The sequence below is a fragment of the Dama dama genome, chromosome 30 (genome assembly GCF_033118175.1).
Source record: "Dama dama isolate Ldn47 chromosome 30, ASM3311817v1, whole genome shotgun sequence".
NCBI classification, from domain to species: domain Eukaryota; kingdom Metazoa; phylum Chordata; class Mammalia; order Artiodactyla; family Cervidae; genus Dama; species Dama dama.
Window position 1 is genome coordinate 71,905,796 of NC_083710.1, and position 16,573 is coordinate 71,922,368.

The window sequence follows — 16,573 nt, forward strand, 5'->3', positions numbered from 1 at the left end:
CATTTCTGAGCTCCAGAAAGAAAGAAGGTGAAATAATGAATTTCCACAATAGAGCTATTGCTGCCTTTCATTGGATGCACTCCAGTTTAAGCTTTTAATGAGCAGGGAACCTGTGTGCCTGTATGTCTTTGTGGCTGTCAGGGAGGGTTATAATGGAGACGATCTCTTTCTTTTTCTTGTGGTCACATGCTTTGCATATTGTGATCCAAACTATGAGCAGGGTCCCATTGTTGGCTTGATGTGAAAATAGGCCTTAGTCAGCAATAGCAAGTTACAATCAATTCATGTCCTTTTTTTTTTAATTTGTGAAGGGTGTTCATATGTGTGTTTTGATTCTCACAGCATCATTGAGTTTAGTGACTCTTGTTTCTGCAGCACATTCTGTAGAAGAGGAAAGTGAGACTCAGGGAGATCAGAAAACTTCTTATCCTGGAGACCCTACTGCGCCACTTGCTTTCTCCTCAAATTTGCTAAAGTAGAGACAAAAGAGGGCTTTATCTGCAGAAAGGTACTGCTGGGCATCATAGATTGATGCCTGATGTGTTTAGTAGATAACAAACTCCCCCAAACTCTCTTTGTCTGTGCCAGGATCTATTCAGTAGTAATTGCAGGCAATCTAAGATTTGTAATATAATGCTGTGTAACATAAACCTTGGTTGTTATCTTGTCATTTGGGGATGTTCTTATTATCTTCGCCCCCACCCCCATCATGTACTCTGATTTGTCTATCTAGTTCTTAAATAATGTTAAATTATAACTTTTGATAGATTCCCAGATTCTCAAGTTGAAACTTCATATCCTTCTTAGCTTTCAGTTTTTCCTGCTTCCATGGACAAGAATCTACTTAGTCAAGCAGGTTTTCTTCGTGTCCCTTGAGCACACTGTTTCTTTCCCTTTGACTTTTCATGCCCAGACTGTTCCATCTTTTTTTTTATGCTTCATTTTATAGCAGTTTTAGGTTTATAGAAAAATTGAGCAGGCACTGCAGAGTTCCCATACACTCCATCTTCTGATTACCCCTCCCCTCAGTTTTCACTATTATCATCTGCATTAGTGTGGTACATTTGTTACAATAGATGAACCCCAAACAATACATTATTATTAACTAAAATCCACACTTTACATTAAAGTTCATTTTTTATTGTACATTTCTATGGGTTTTGACAAATACATATGTCATACATTCACTAGTACATTATCATACAGAGGTTTTACTGCCCTAAAAATCTGTGCTCTGCATCTTCATCTTTCCTCCTCACTCAACCATTAGTGGTCACTGATCTTTTTTATGTATTTATAGTTTGCCTTTTTCATAGTGTTTTAGAGTTAGATTATACAAAATGAAGCATTTTCAGACTGGCTTCTTTAATTTAGTCAAATGCATTTAAGATTTCTCCACATCTTTGCATGGCCTGATAACTCATTTATTTTTATTGCTTAATAATATCCCATGGTATGGTTGCACCTCAGTTTGTTTCTAAATGGAGCTAGTGAAGGCCATCTTTCTTGCTTCTAGTTCTTGGAAATTATAAAAGAAATTAATATGAGTATTGAGGTACAGGTTCCTATGTGGACATAAATTTTCAATTCATATGGGCAAATATCTAGGAGAATGATTACTAGATCATGTAGTAAGCCCCATGTTACACGTTGTAAAAAAAGTGCCAAAATATCTTCCACAATGGCTGTGCCATTTCACATCCCATTAGTAATGAATTATAGTTCCTGTTGCTCCATATTCTGTTCAACATTTGGTGTTTTCAGTGTTTTGAATTTTACCCAGTCTAATAGGTATATAGTAGTGTCTTGTTTTTTGATTTGTAATTTCCTAATGACATTTCTGTCGAATATCTTTTCACATGCTTATTTTTTCTGCTTCCATTTCTTGTACTGATCTTGTCAGTCTACCACTTGCCTTAAGTATCACTGTGGAAGACACAGGTTGGGTATTATCTCTTCAGAGAGAGTGGGAAACTGAGGCTGAGATCAGTAAAAGGTTTCGTTTATGACACCTTTACTCCTTGATTAAGTAAGACCTGTGCCTTCACCTCCTGGGCCACCAGCTCTCACACCTGTGCCTCTAGCACAGACCTTCACACCTGCATGCCCAGATGCACTGTGACACCACTGGGAGGTCATCTCGGCCTGTCCACAAGAGAAGTCTCCTAAACCTGCCTCCACCATCTTCCCCAACTCAGTAAATGGAGACCCTGTCCTTCCCCTTCCTAACCCCAGACGCCATAGTCCTCTTCTCTTACAGCCCACACCTGTCCCGTCAGCAGGGCTTACAGACTCCGCCTTCCTAATGTGTCTGGAGCGTGAGCCCATCTGTCCATTCCTGCTGCTTCCTCTCTGGTCCTGGCCACTGTCATCTCTCACCTAGGTTATTCCAGTAGCCTCCTCGCTTGTATCTGCCCTCACCTTTCTCCCATTATCGTCTGTTTTCCACAAAGTGCAGGACTGATTTCTTAAAAACCTCAGACCATGTCAGTACTCCCCTTACTCCTTTATTGGAGAGACCCCAGGCTCCTCCTGCTCTGTCTCCGCCCTCACTCCCCTCACTCACTCTGCTCTCCTGCCTCCTCGTCCTGACCCCCTTGGGCATCTCCCCGTGGCCCCTGCACCCGCCCCTCCCTCTGTGAGGAGCAGCCTCTCCAGGTCTGCCTGAGCCCCTCCCTCTCCCCCAGATCTGCTCACACCCGCTCTGAGCAGAGCCCTCTGACCCCAGTGTGGACTCACTTCCCTTCTTTACCCTCCATTTGACTTCCTTTTCCTTCTCGTCCTTAGTTCCTGGGCTCAGGTTAATTTTCCATATCTCCGTCTCCCACCATGGAAAGAAATTCTGAGACTTTGTTTCCTCATGGCTGAATTCTTGTGCCCAGAATGATGCCTGCTGTATAGTTGATGCTCAATAAATACCTGTTATAATGGTTAAATGCATAAATGGTGTGAAAAAAATATGGAATGAAAACACATTAAAAGCCCTGAGAAGTTTTTTTGTCTTTTAATGTTCAAAGTTACAATTTAGTTGCTAGGAAAAGAAGCACGCTACTGCTGATCAAACGCTTGTATAAAGTACTAACGCTAAAGGGTTAAGATGGCAGGAGGACAACACATTTAAAATTTTTGTTTTTTTTTTTTTCCCCCTTTTTTCTCTCCATGTAGGATTTACAGTTTCTGGAGAATGGAGATCTAACTGTCGTAGGAGACCGAGGAACCACACTGAGTGAAGGGCAGAAAGCCCGGGTCAGCCTTGCCAGGTAAATGGCATGTCAGTTGTCATCCTGCCCCTCCTCCTCCATGGCTCCTAGTGGATGTAAGCACACAGACCCTGCTCACCAGGTGGGCCTGTGTGAAGCAGGGTCTTGGCTCTTTCCCTAGGCTCTTGGAATGAACATAGAGTTTTCGAACACAGTCATGATTCAGAGATGAGACTCAGGGAGTGTGAAGTGTCCTCTCCTGATGTCTCTCTACATTTTCTAGAGCCGTCTATCAGGATGCAGACATCTACCTCCTGGACGATCCGCTCAGTGCAGTGGATGCAGAAGTCAGCAGGCACTTGTTTAAACAGTGAGTTTGCCCCTGCTTTCTATCATCTCTGCTTTCCAGGAACTCTGTAGGGATCAGGGAAGAGAGGTCAGGAAAGCCTTTGTACTTTGGGAGAATCAGTTTGCTCTGCCTGGTGTCTCTCTCTCTCCTCCCTTCCCCTCACAGAAGATTCATCATAGAGAAATTTTGCCTCATGTTGAGGTCAGGACAGGGAAATACAGCAGATGCTTCCAGTGTGTGGAGGACAGTGGGGTCTGTGCTTTAGGGAGTGAGGGATAGATGGCAGATTTCCCCTTGCTCCTTGTAGTTGCTGAAACCAGACCCCAGGGATAAGAAGTACAATGAATAGGGTGGTCTGGTGGTCTAGTGGTTAAGAATCTGCCTTGCAATGCAGTGGACATGGGTTTTATCCCTGTTGGAGAACTAAGATCTCTTATGCCGTGGAGTAACTAAGCCCATGGGTCACAACTGTTGAGCCTGTGTGCTCCATAGCCTGCATACCACAGCTTGAGAGTCTGTGCATCGCAACAAAAGATGCTGCATGAAACGACTAAGACCTGACGCAACTAAATAAATAAATAAATATTTAAAAAGAAGAAAGATGATGCATGCTTTTTATTTTCTTCTTCTTTTTTTTGTTTATGTGTCGGGGGGAAATGTTCAGCATAATCTTGAGTCTAGAGTGACCTTGTGAAATTACAGGAGACTCACCCTGCCTCTGGCATCACATGTTCTATGCGCACAGCCCGGTGGTTTAGACATAGCCTTTTCTTAAAGTTGTCCAGGGCACAAGACCTCAGACTTCCCCGAGTCATCCATGTTGGTCCCCAACTCACCTCCAGTGCTTGGCTCATGCTGTCCCCTCTGCCTGACGTATCTTTTCTCCTCTCTTCACCTTCTAGTTCTTTTTTTTCTTTTTCCCTCTGCGTAACACTTTAGAAGTATTTTTTTTTTTTAACTTTTAAAAAAATTTTAATTGGAAGCTAATTACTTTACAATATTGTATTGGTTTTGCCATACATTGCCATGAATCCACCATGGGTGTTACATGTTCCCCATCCTGAACCCCCCTCACACCTACCTCCTTCTCCATCACATCCCTCACTGGGATGACCCAGAGGGATGCATGCTTTTTAAATTGGAGAATGGGACTAGGTGACCTGCTACTTGGCTGCCAGTTCTTTTACTCCATCATTTGTTTAAGGCATGTTAGAAGCCAAGATTTTAGTACTGGCATACGACTTCTGTGGAAAGGCCTTGTTGGTTTATTTTGCTTGTCGTTTCGTTGGTTTGAAATTCTTACTAAAGTCTAGAATTTCAAAGTGATTTATCCCTCACCAGCATATGGCCTCAAACATTAACATTGCTTCATCAATGCTTATTAGAATGAATACTTAGACCCACATGTAGGGTTAACTTGAATTTGAAACTAGGTATTTAGAATCTGGTTTAAGTCCTGACTCTCACTTTGTGTTTCTGGAATTTGTTGTTGATAATTCTTGTTTGACCACTGAATCCCTGAGATAGAAAGACTCTGATACTTTTCTGTGTATAATGTGTCCTAATATACGCTGACCGAGACCTCTGGTGGAGTCTAGATGTGTCTTTTTGAAAGTCTCACAAACTTGCTTTTTCTGAAGCAGCATCCACATCTGCTCCATCATGCTGTTGCTCCATCTTGCTTGGTGAAGCCAATGAGTCCTTCCAGCTGCACTTATTAAAGCCCTGCTGTGTGCCCTGAGATCGACGCCCTTAGAGATGTCACTGCACAAAACTTCTTAGTTTACAAAGCAAGACGGTCAGCCAGGAGAGGGGATGGACCCACATTGGGTAGAATTAAGGGAGATTAGGATGCTCAGCTCTCCTTCCTGCCTGTAAGGAACCTGTCTCTACTTGGAACTTGTTAAGACAGAGGGCTGGGAAAAGGTCAGCAGTTCAGTTCAATCCAGTCACTGAGTCATGTTTGATTCTTTGTGACACCATGGACTGCAGCATGCCAGGCCTCCCTGTCTATCACCAAATCCCAGAGTTGACTCAAACTCATGTCCATTGAGTTGGTGATGCCATCCAACCATCTCATGCTCTGTCGTCCCCTTCTCCTCCTGCCATCAATCTTTCCCAGCATCAGGGTCTTTTCAAATGTGTCAGTTCTTCATGTCAGGTGGCCAAAGTGTTGGAGTTTCAGCTACAGCATCAGTCCTTCCAGTGAATATTCAGGACTGATTTCCTTTACGATGGACTGGTTGGATCTCTTTGCAGTCCAAGGGACTCTCAAGAGTCTTCTCCAGAAAAGCATCAATTCTTCAGCACTCAGCTTTCTTTATAGTCCAACTCTCACATCCATACACGACCACTGGAAAAAGCATAGCTTTGACTAGATGGACGTTTGTTAGCAAAGTAATGTCTCTGGTTTTTAATAAGCTGTCTAGGTTGGTCATAACTTTCCTTACAAGGAGTAAGCATCTTTTAATTTCATGGCTGCAATCACCATCTGCAGTGATTTTGGAGCCCCGCAAAATAAAGTCTGACACTGTTTCCACTGTTTCCCCATCTATTTCCCATGAAGTGATGGGACCAGATACTATGATCTTAGTTTTCTGAATGTTGAGCTTTAGGCCAACTTTTCACTCTCTTCTTTCACTTTCATCAAGAGGCGTTTAGATCCTCTTCACTTTCTGCCATAGGGGTGGTGTCATCTGCATATCTGAGATTATTGGTATTTCTCCTGGCAATTTTAATTCCAGCTTGTGCTTCCTTCAGCCCAGCGTTTCTCATGATGTACTCTGAATATAAGTTAAATAAGCAGGGTGACAATATACAGCCTTGACGTACTCCTTTTTCTATTTGGAACCAGTCTGTTGTTCCATGTCCCATTCTAATTGTTGCTTCCTAACCTGCATATAGGTTTCTCAAGAGGCAGGTCAGGTGGTCTGGTATTCCCATCTCTTTCAGAATTTTCCACAGTTTATTGTGATCCACACAGTCAAAGACTTTGGCACAGTCAATAAAGCAGAAATAGATGTTTTTCTGGAACTCTCTTGCTTTTTTGATGATCCAGTGGATGTTGGCAATTTGATCTCTGGTTCCTCTGCCTTTTCTAAGACCAGCTTGAACATCTGGAAGTTCATGGTTCATGTGTTGCTGAAGCCTGGCTTGGAGAATTTTGAACACTACTTTACTAGCGTGTGAGATGAGTGCAATTGTGTGGTAGTTTGAGCATTTTTTGGGATTGCCTTTATTAGGAATTGGAATGAAAACTGAACTTTTCCAGTCCTGTGTCCACTGCTGAGTTTTCCAAGTTTGCTAACATATGAGTGCAGCACTTTCATAACATCATCTTTCAGGATTTGAAATAACTCAACTGGAATTCCATCGCCTCCACTAGCTTTGTTCGTAGTAATGCTTTCTAAGGCCCATCTGACTTCACATTCCAGGACGTCTGGCTCTAGGTGAGTGATCACACCATTGTGATTATCTGAGTTTTGAAGATCTTTTTCGTACATTTCTTCTGTGTATTCTTGCCACCTCTTCTTAATATCCTCTGCTTCTGTTAGGTCCATACCATTTCTGTCCTTTATTGAGCCCATCTTTGCATGAAATGTTCCCTTGGTATCTCTAATTTTCTTGAAGAGATCTCTAGTCTTTCCCATTCTGTTGTTTTCCTCTATTTCTTTGCATTGACCACCAAGGAAGGCTTTCTTATCTCCCCTGGCTATTCTTTGGAACTCTTCATTCAAATGGGAATATCTTTCCCTTTCTCCTTTGCTTTTCATTTTTCTTCTTTTCACAGCTATTTGTAAGGCCTCCTAAGACAACCATTTTGCCTTTTTGCATTTCTTTTCCATGGGGATAGTCTTGATCCCTGTCTCCTGTACAATGTCATGAACTTCTGTCCATAGTTCATCATGCACCCTGTCTATCAGATCTAGTCACTTAAATCTATTTCTCTTTTCCATTGCATAGTCATAAGGGATTTGATATAGGTCATACCTGAATAGTCTAGTGGTTTTCCCTACTTTCTTCAATTTAAGTCTGAATTTGGCAATAAGACTTTTGGCAGTGTCTTAGGTTAGGGCTTTTTGCAGGATAGCTGTCCCACAGTCTGGGTTGCTATCTCAAGCTAGTTCCCTCAGGCATTCAGGCCTGGTCCTTACCCTAAGCAATGCAGCCTGCTCCTCCCTGTCCCTCCCCTGCTTGCTAGTGAATGTGAGTGTCTGGGCTGCTGCTCTGCTGGGAGTTGCTGTTAGGCAGGTAATCTATTAGTTTTAATTATTTATTTATTTTTCCTCCCAGTTATTTTGCCCTCTGAGATTGCAAGGCTTGCCACAGACCTGCTGGAGAGAGTGTTTCCTGGTGTTTGGAAACTTCTCTTTTTTTAAAGACTCCGTTCCCAGGAGGGATCTCCATCTATACCTCTTTTGTCTCTCTTTTTACATTTTATATTTTGTCCTACCTCCTTTTGAAGACAATGGGCTGCCTTTCTGGGTGCCTGATGTCCTCTGCCAGCATTCAGAAGTTGTTCTGTGGAATTTGCTCGGCGTTTATATGTTCTTTCAATGAATTTGTGGGGGAGAAAGTGGTCTCCCCACCCTATTCCTCTGCCATCTTAGGACCGCCTCCGAGGACCCAGTTCTTTTGCTGAAGGATGAGTAGAAGCTCAAGTGTGGAGGGAGGAGGAAACAGGGTTGTGAGAAGAACAGCAGGCATGCCCTCACCTGGAGGAGGTGGGGTGTTTGGCAGAGAGAAGCTATTTAGAAATTCTTGCTTTCAGGTCCCATGTTAGTTTCCTGGGGCTGTGTCCATCCAGGCTGCTCTCACAGGAGACCAGAGCCTGGGAAGTTTGAAATAACAGAAGTTTATCTCTCATAGTTTTGGAAGCTGGGAAAGTCTAAGATCAAGGTGTGGGCAGTTTGGTTTCTCCTTAGACCTCTCTACTTGGCTTCTGATGGCATTCTTCTTGCATGGTCCTCAATGGTCCTCCCTCTGTCCACGTGCACCCCTGTGTCTCTGTCCTTATGTTTTAGTCTCCTCTTCTAAGGACACCAGTCAGATTATATCTGGCCCACCCTAATGGCCTCATCTAACTCAAATACCTCTTTGAAGGTCCTGTCACCAAATTCTAAAGTACTGGGGGTTAAGACATCAGCATGTACATTTGTAGGGGAAATAATTCATTCTCAACTCACAATTCATGCTACCTAGCAAAGTAAAAAGATTTCAGCAGTTAGCAGTGTGAGTGTGTGTGTGTGAGAGAGAGAGAGACATGTGGGGGCAGCTTTGAGCTCTGGATACAAGGAGCTGATCTTTCACATTCACTAGCAGGGTCATTGTATGAGTTCTACCAAATTTTGTATGTAACTTGTGCTTAGTGCTGGGGTGATGAAAGAGCTCTGGAGATGAGTGGTGATGATGGTTACCCAACAATGTAAATGTACTTAACATTACAGAACTGTATACTTAAAAGTGGTTAAAATGGTAGATTTCATATTCTGTGTATTTTGCCACACAAAGAATGCACAGTAGTACTGACTCTTTCAAAGTAAGAGAACAGTACAGCTGACACTTGGCATGGCCTCCAGCTCTCTGGTCTGACCCCCTTTCCCAGCCTCTCCTGATCATGGCTTGATGAATTTTCCCTTAGAGAAGTGCCTTGTGTCTTGTCATGAGTTCAGTGATGGCTCTAGGGCTGTGACAGAGATTCCCCAACCTGCCCTTCTGGCATCATGAGTAGTTCAGCCTCCCTGTTCTCAATACCCCACCCTGAACTCACAAATGTCTGTCACTCTGTTTTGTGTGCATCTGCACAAGTTCTCCATCAGTGTAAGAAGAGATTCTGCTGACTCTTATATTTGCATCACCAGGAGGGGAGAAGACAGAGTTCTGATTGTCAAGTGTCACTGCGCTCATCACAAAAGCTCTCCCAAGTTCTTTTCTGAACCCAGGATGTGTTTATAAAGCCCTCTCATCATTTTGGGTGTAATGACTCTGGATGTACACTTGATAGAAGCAAGTTTGTTAATTAAGACTGTCCTTTGCTAATCAGAACCACATTCTCTGGGGAAACTTAGGGCAGGGAGCATGAATGCAATATTTAGGATATCACTTAGCAGCAACTAAGAATGTTCTTAATGAGTTAGAAAATTGGGTGGAACATTATGCTATGAGAGATGGTGGTTGTGTTGAAGCTTAATAATGGGGATTATTTTGTATTAAAAGTGAGTGAATCATATTTCTACTAGTCATTAACAGTTCTCTTCAGTCATGAATCTATATCCAAGGTTATTAAGGTCCGTAAGTTTTACACCTATATGTTGTTACACTTACACTAAGTGAGTTCTATCACCTACTTAAGGTGAGGGGCCTTAGGTGAACTGATGCAGTGACACCTGTGTCCAGCCATGGATCGTGTCCTGGTCCAGCCCTACTTCATCAGACCCCTCACCTCCTGCATCATCTGCTCTTCAGGTCTGTCCTGATCAGATTCTGACACTGCTGTCTACACAGCTCACCCTCCTGTTCCAGCCCTTCATAGATGCCCCCTGTCCCCCCACCCCATTCAGGATGCAGTTCCAGGTCCTCAAACAGAGAAAAGGCTTCTTTGCTGTCTGCCCCATCAACCTTTCTAGCTCATCTCCACACCCAGCTGTGCTGGATCCAGCTGTGCTGGATTTATGGGGGATCCTTTCTCACCCCTGTCTGTCTGTTCATACTGGTCCCTCTGTTCCAGAGCCAGGGAGCAGTGTACCCGCGCACAGAAGGAAGGTGGAAGATGGGTCCTGCCATTCCCTCCTGCTCCTCCAGGGGGCCCCCCATGCCCTCTGTCTTCCCACAGCCTTCAGTGGGTGCGCTTGACTATTTATGAGTACACCCCCCACCCCGCCCCGCCCCCCCACGACCCTAAGCAGTGAATGCAGGAAGGTTCCTCAGTCCAGCATATTCTGTCCCAGGACCCCTACACCTGCTGTGTCTTCTTCCAGGACTTTCCCCCAGATAGTCTCAGGGCTCCCATGTCACCCTATCTAAGACAGCAGCGCCCCCTTGCTTTTCCCTCAGAGCACACATCACAGACAAATAGCTCATTTTTCTATACTAGTTCAGTGTATTCCCCACTCCGTTGTGCAGAGTCTTGTCTACTGTCTTGACCTGTGGGTGTATCCTCAGCACTTGGGATAACGCCTCTGCCTAACCAAAGTCTGCCAGTCGAATGAATGAATGTGGGGCTCTGTATTACTTATATCCCTTCCACAATAACCTACCATGTCCCCTCTTAACACAACATTTATATAGGATTATTTTGATATAGGGAATTATATGGTTAACAGCTCTTATCTAGAAATAATGTGTAAACAGCTAATTGCTGAAGCAGTTATTTTTTATGGCATGACTTGGAAAACTTTATTCTTAAAAACTTGGAAAATAAAGTATTTTCCTAGAGATTTGGATAAAAACTATTTGGGAAGAAATTAAAAATCATCAACTGATCACTTCATTGTAATTACATTACCTCATCTGTGATGGAATGTTAGGAAGAAAACATTTTAAAACTTATCAATTGGTCCATCTTGGATAAAGCAGCCCATCATATTTGGTTAACATCTGCCTTCAGGGACTATTGACAAGTATTTTCAACTAAAGAAAAACAATTCCATGAATTCCAAAGAACATTCCCAAGAATGTTCAAATTACTGCACTCATTCCATAAGCTAGCAAGATAATGCTCAAAATCTTCCAAGCTAGGCTTCAGCAGTGTGTGAACTGAGAACTTTCAGATGTACAAGCTGGGTTTAGAAAAGGCAGAGGAACCAGAGATCAAATTGCCATCATTCACTGAATCAGAGAGAAAACAAGGAAATCTAAAAAAAAAACCCACTTCTGCTTCATTGACTATGCTAAAGCCTTTAACTGTGAGGATCGCAACAAACTGTGGAAAATTCTTCAAGAGATGGGAATACCAGACTACTTTACCTGTCTCCTGAGAAACCTGTATGTGGATCAAGAAGCAACAATTAGAACTGGACATGGAACAACTGACTGGTTCAAATTAGGAAAGGAGTATGTCAAGGCTGTATATTGTCACCCTGCTAATTTTACTTTTATGCAGAGTACATCATGCAAAATTCTGGGCTGGGTGAATTACAAGCTGGAATCAAGATTGCTGGGAGAAATATGAACAAGCTCAGATTTGCAGATAATGCTACTCTTAACGGCAGAAAGTGAAGCAGAACTAAAAAACCTCTTGATGAGGGTGAAAGTGTGTACACATGTATTCTCAGTCATGTCTGACTCTGCAACCCCATGGACTGCAGCCTGCCAATCTCCTTTGTCCACGGAGTTTTCCAGGCAAGAATACTGGAGTGGGTTCTCATTTCTTTCTACAGGGGATATTCCCAACCCAGGGATTGAACCCATGTCTCCTGTATTGGCAGGCAAATTCTTTATCACTGTGCCACCTGAGGATGAAAGAAGAGAGTGAAAAAGCTGGCTTGAAGCTCAATGTTAAAAAAAAACAAACCTAAGATTATGACATCCAGTCCCACCACTTCATGCCAAATAGAAGGAGAAAATGTAAAAACAGTGACATTTTATTTTTCTGGGCTCCAAAATCACTGTGGACAGTGACTGCAGCCATGAAATTAAAAGACACTTGCTCTTTGGAAGGAAAACTATGACAAACCTAGACAATGTATTAAAAAGCAAAGACATCACTTTATGGACAAAAGTCTGCATTGTCATAGCTATGGTTTTTTCCAGGAGTCATATATGGATGTGAGAGTTGGTTCACAAAGAAGGCTGAGTGCCAAAGAATTGATGCTTTCAAATTGTGGTCATGGAGAAGACTCTTGAGAGTCCCTTGGACTTCAAAAAGATCAAACAAGTCAGTTCTAAAGGAAATCAGTCATGAATATTCATTGGAAGATCAGATATGGAAGCTGAAGCTCCAGTCCTTTGGCTACCTGATGTGAAGAGCCAACTCATTGGAAAAGACCCTGACACTGGGAAAGATTGAAGGAAAAAAGGAGAAGGGGGCAGCAGAGGATGAGATGGTTAGATAGCATCATTGACTCAATGGACATGAATTTGAGCAAACTGTGGAGACAGTGGAGGACGGGGAAGCCTGGTGTGCTGCAGTCCATGGGGTCACAGAAAGCTGGACATGACCTATGGACTGATTGACACAATTCCATGCAAAACTTTAGTACTAACTGGAGGAGGGGTTACTCAGTCAAGAAACTTAGGTACAAAAGCTGAACCAAGACATGTCAAAAGGTAAATATAAATCTGTTTGGAATTAATGAAACGATGGTGCATGTGTCTGCATCCCAGGGTCTTCTTTCTGATCACAGACCCTGTGTCCAGAGGGTCCCCTCAGAGTTTTTCTATTCTGAGTCCAAAGCATATGACCACTTGTGGTTAGGGAGGAGTGGGGAAGGGAGCTGACATTTACTGAGCAGACTGGTGGTTAGACTTCTCAGAACACGTGATTGCCATTGATGCTGAGATGAAGAAACTGAGGTTTAGTGGCTCGTCTGATGGAACTGAGCTGCAGTCTACTGCCTCCAAGTTCTCCATCTGACTCACTCAGCAGGCTGAGCTCTGGCCCATGTTCCTGAGATTTGCTCTGTGAGGGTGCAGGACACTCAGAGTACCTGCCTGGAGCCCTGCCCATGCTCACTGGGGCCTCAGACCTGGCTACTCACTTCTCTGAAGGGGTTGTGGACCCTGTAGGAAGAGACTGGGACTGAGTTCCCTGGGGTCTGCATTTAAAATGTAGGGGCAGTTTGAAGGGGTTGCTGTGAAAAAAAAAAAAAACACTTAAGTTTGGATAGTTTGGGGGGGAGTCTTGGCTAAGAGAATTGTGTGTCTTGAACTATTGGATAATTTCCTCTGATTTGGGCCATTTGGACTCTCATTTTTCATTTTCACATTCAGGAAGTTTGCAGCTCAAATGAAAAGTTTAATTCCTGGTTGGGATGGAATATTGCAGAGACGTATGGAGGTCACACTAGCATTCATTTTCTATCTAATGCTATTTGGGAAGAAGTGTCTAGAAAATGTACTCTGGCAAAGGTTATCAAGAGTCTATTAATTTTTTGTTGTTACTATGTACCTTATAAATCATAAACAATCACTTAGAAAACTGCCTGAGAAAAATGTACAGAGTTTTAAATGACATAGATTCCTCTTCTCCCATTCCTATATAGTGATGAAATAGTGTTTTAGTTCAGTCAGGTTTTGGAATTTCAGTTTTGGTCAGTTGTTTATCATCATGAAACATGTAAAAAATTGATGAGTTTTTTGAGGGAAAAAAAAACCTAGCTGTTGATACCTCCTTCACTGGACTGGTTTTTGGAATTTTTTAGCAGAGCTGGATTCATGTTTGCTGCTGAGGAATTTGAGGACCTAGTCAGATTTATTGATTTATATTGGTACTTAGCTTGTATTGGCCAATCTGATCACAGAACCACAGCCTTGTCTAACTCAATGAAACTAAGCCATACCATGTGGGGCCACCCAAGACAGTTGGGTCATGGTGGTGAGGACTGACAGATGAGGTCTACTGGAGAAGGGAATGGCAAACCACTTCAGTATTCTTGCCTTGAGAGCCCATGAACAGTATGAAAAGGCAAAATGATAGGATACTGAAAGAGGAACTCCCCAGGTCGGTAGGTGCCCAATATGCTACTGGAGATCAGTGGAGAAATAACTCCACAAAGAATGAAGGGATGGCACCAAAGCAAAAACAATATCCAGTTGTGGGTGGGACTAGTGATAGAAGCAAGGTCCTATGCTGTAAAGAGCAATGTTGCATAGGAATCTGGAATGTTAGGTCCATGAATCAAGGAAAATTGGAAGTGGTCAAACAGGAGATGGCAAGAGTGAATGTCAACATTCTAGGAATCAGCGAACTAAAATGGACTAGAATAGGTGACTTTAATTCAGATGACCATTATATCTACTACTGTGGGCAGGAATCCCATAGAAGAAATGGAGTAGCCATCATAGTCAACAAAAGAGTCTGAAATGCAGTACTTGGATGCAGTCTCAAAAATGACAGAATGATCTCTGTTTGTTTCCAAGGCAAACCATTCAATATCATGGTAATCCAAGCCTATGCCCCAATGCTCCTATGCCCCAGTTTCTTCAGTAAGGCTGAAGAAACTGAAGTTGAATGGTTCTATTAAGACCTACAAGACCTTTCAGAACATCCAAAAAAGACGTCCTTTTCATTATAGGGGACTGGAATGCTAAAGTAGGAAGTCAAGAAATACCTGGAGTAACAGGCAAATTTGGCCTTGGAGTACAGAATGAAGCAGGGCAAAGACTAATAGAGTTTTGCCAAGAGAACGCACTGGTCGTAGCAAACACCCTCTTCCAACAACGCAAGAGAAGACTCTACACATGGACATCACCAGATGGTCAACACCGAAATCAGATTGATTATATTCTTTGCAGCCAAAGATGGAGAAGCTCTATACAGTCAGCAAAAACAAGACCGGGAGCTGACTGTGGCTCAGATCATGAACTCCTTATTGCCAAATGCAGACTTAAACTGAAGAAAATAGGGATAACCACTAGACCATTCAGGTATGACCTAAATCAAATCCCTTATGACTATGCAGCGGAAAAGAGAAATAGATTTAAGGGACTAGATCTGATAGACAGAGTGCCTGATGAACTATGGACAGAGATTCGTGACAGTGTACAGGAGACAGGATTCAAGACCATCCATCCCCATGGAAAAGAAATGCAAAAAGGCAAAATGGTTGTCTGAGGAGGCCTTACAAATAGTTGTGAAATGAAGAGAAGCTAAAAGCAAAGGAGAAAAGGAAAGATATTCCCATTTGAATGCAGAGTTCCAAAGAATAGCCAGGAGAGATAAGAAAGCCTTCCTCAGTAATCAGTGCCAAGAAACAGAGGAAAACAACAGAATGGGAAAGACTAGAGCTCTCTTCAAGAAAATTAGAGATACCAAGGGAACATTTCATGCAAAAGTGGGCTCAATAAAGGACAGAAACGGTATGGACCTAACAGAAGCAGAAGATATTAAGAAGAGATGGCAAGAATACCCAGAAGAGCTGTACAAAAAAGATCTTCATGACCCAGATAATCACAATGGTGTGATCATTCACCTAGAGCCAGACATCCTGGAACGTGAAGTCAAGTAGACCTTAGAAAGCATCACTACGAACAAAGCTAGTGGAGGTGATGGAATCCCAGCTGAGCTACTTCAAATCCTGAAAGATGTTGCTGTGAAAGTGCTGCACTCATCATGCCAGCAAATTTGGAAAACTCAGCAGTGGTCACAGGGCTGGAAAAGGCCCATTTTCATTCCAATCCCTAAAAAGACAATCCGAAAGAATGCTCAAACTACTGCACAATTGCACTCATCTCACACACCAGTAAAGTAATGCTCAAAATTCTCTAAGCCAGGCTTCAGCAATACGTGAACTGAGAACTTGCAGATGTTCAAGCTGGTTTTAGAAAAACCAGAGGAACCAGAGATCAAATTGCCAATATCCGCTGGATCATCAAAAAAGCAAGAGAGTTCCAGAAAAACATCTATTTCTGCTTTATTGACTATGCCAAAGCCTTTGACTGTGTGGATACAACAAACTGTGGAAAATTCTGAAAGAGATGGGAATACTAGATCACCTGACCCGCCTCTTGAGAAACCTGTATGCAGGTCAGGAAACAACAGTTAGAACTGGACATGGAACAACAGCTTGCTTCCAAATAGGAAAAGGAGTACGTCAAGGCTGTATATTGTCACCCTGCTTATTTAACTTACATGCAGAGTACATCATGAGAAACGCTGGGCTGGAAGAAGCACAAGCTGGAATCAAGATTGCTAGGAGAAATATCAATCACCTCAGATATGGAGATGACACCACCCTTATGGCAGAAAGTGAAGAGGAACTAAAAAGCCTCTTGAAGAAAGTGAAAGAGGAGAGTGGAAAAGTTGGTTTAAAGCTTAACATTCTGAAAACTAAGATCATGGCATCTGGTCCCATCACCTCGTGGG

At 42.8% G+C, this 16,573-nt stretch overlaps 1 protein-coding gene across 1 annotated transcript in view; it reads left to right on the forward strand.

Annotated features, from left to right (window-relative positions):
• LOC133049359 (ATP-binding cassette sub-family C member 4-like) overlaps positions 1–16,573 on the forward strand; it is a 297,052-nt gene that overhangs the window by 165,538 nt on the left and 114,941 nt on the right. The window contains exons 12-13 of the mRNA XM_061133336.1: positions 3,166–3,260; positions 3,484–3,570. Of these exons, the coding sequence (XP_060989319.1) occupies positions 3,166–3,260; positions 3,484–3,570 (182 nt within the window). The remainder of the gene's footprint in view (positions 1–3,165; positions 3,261–3,483; positions 3,571–16,573) is intronic.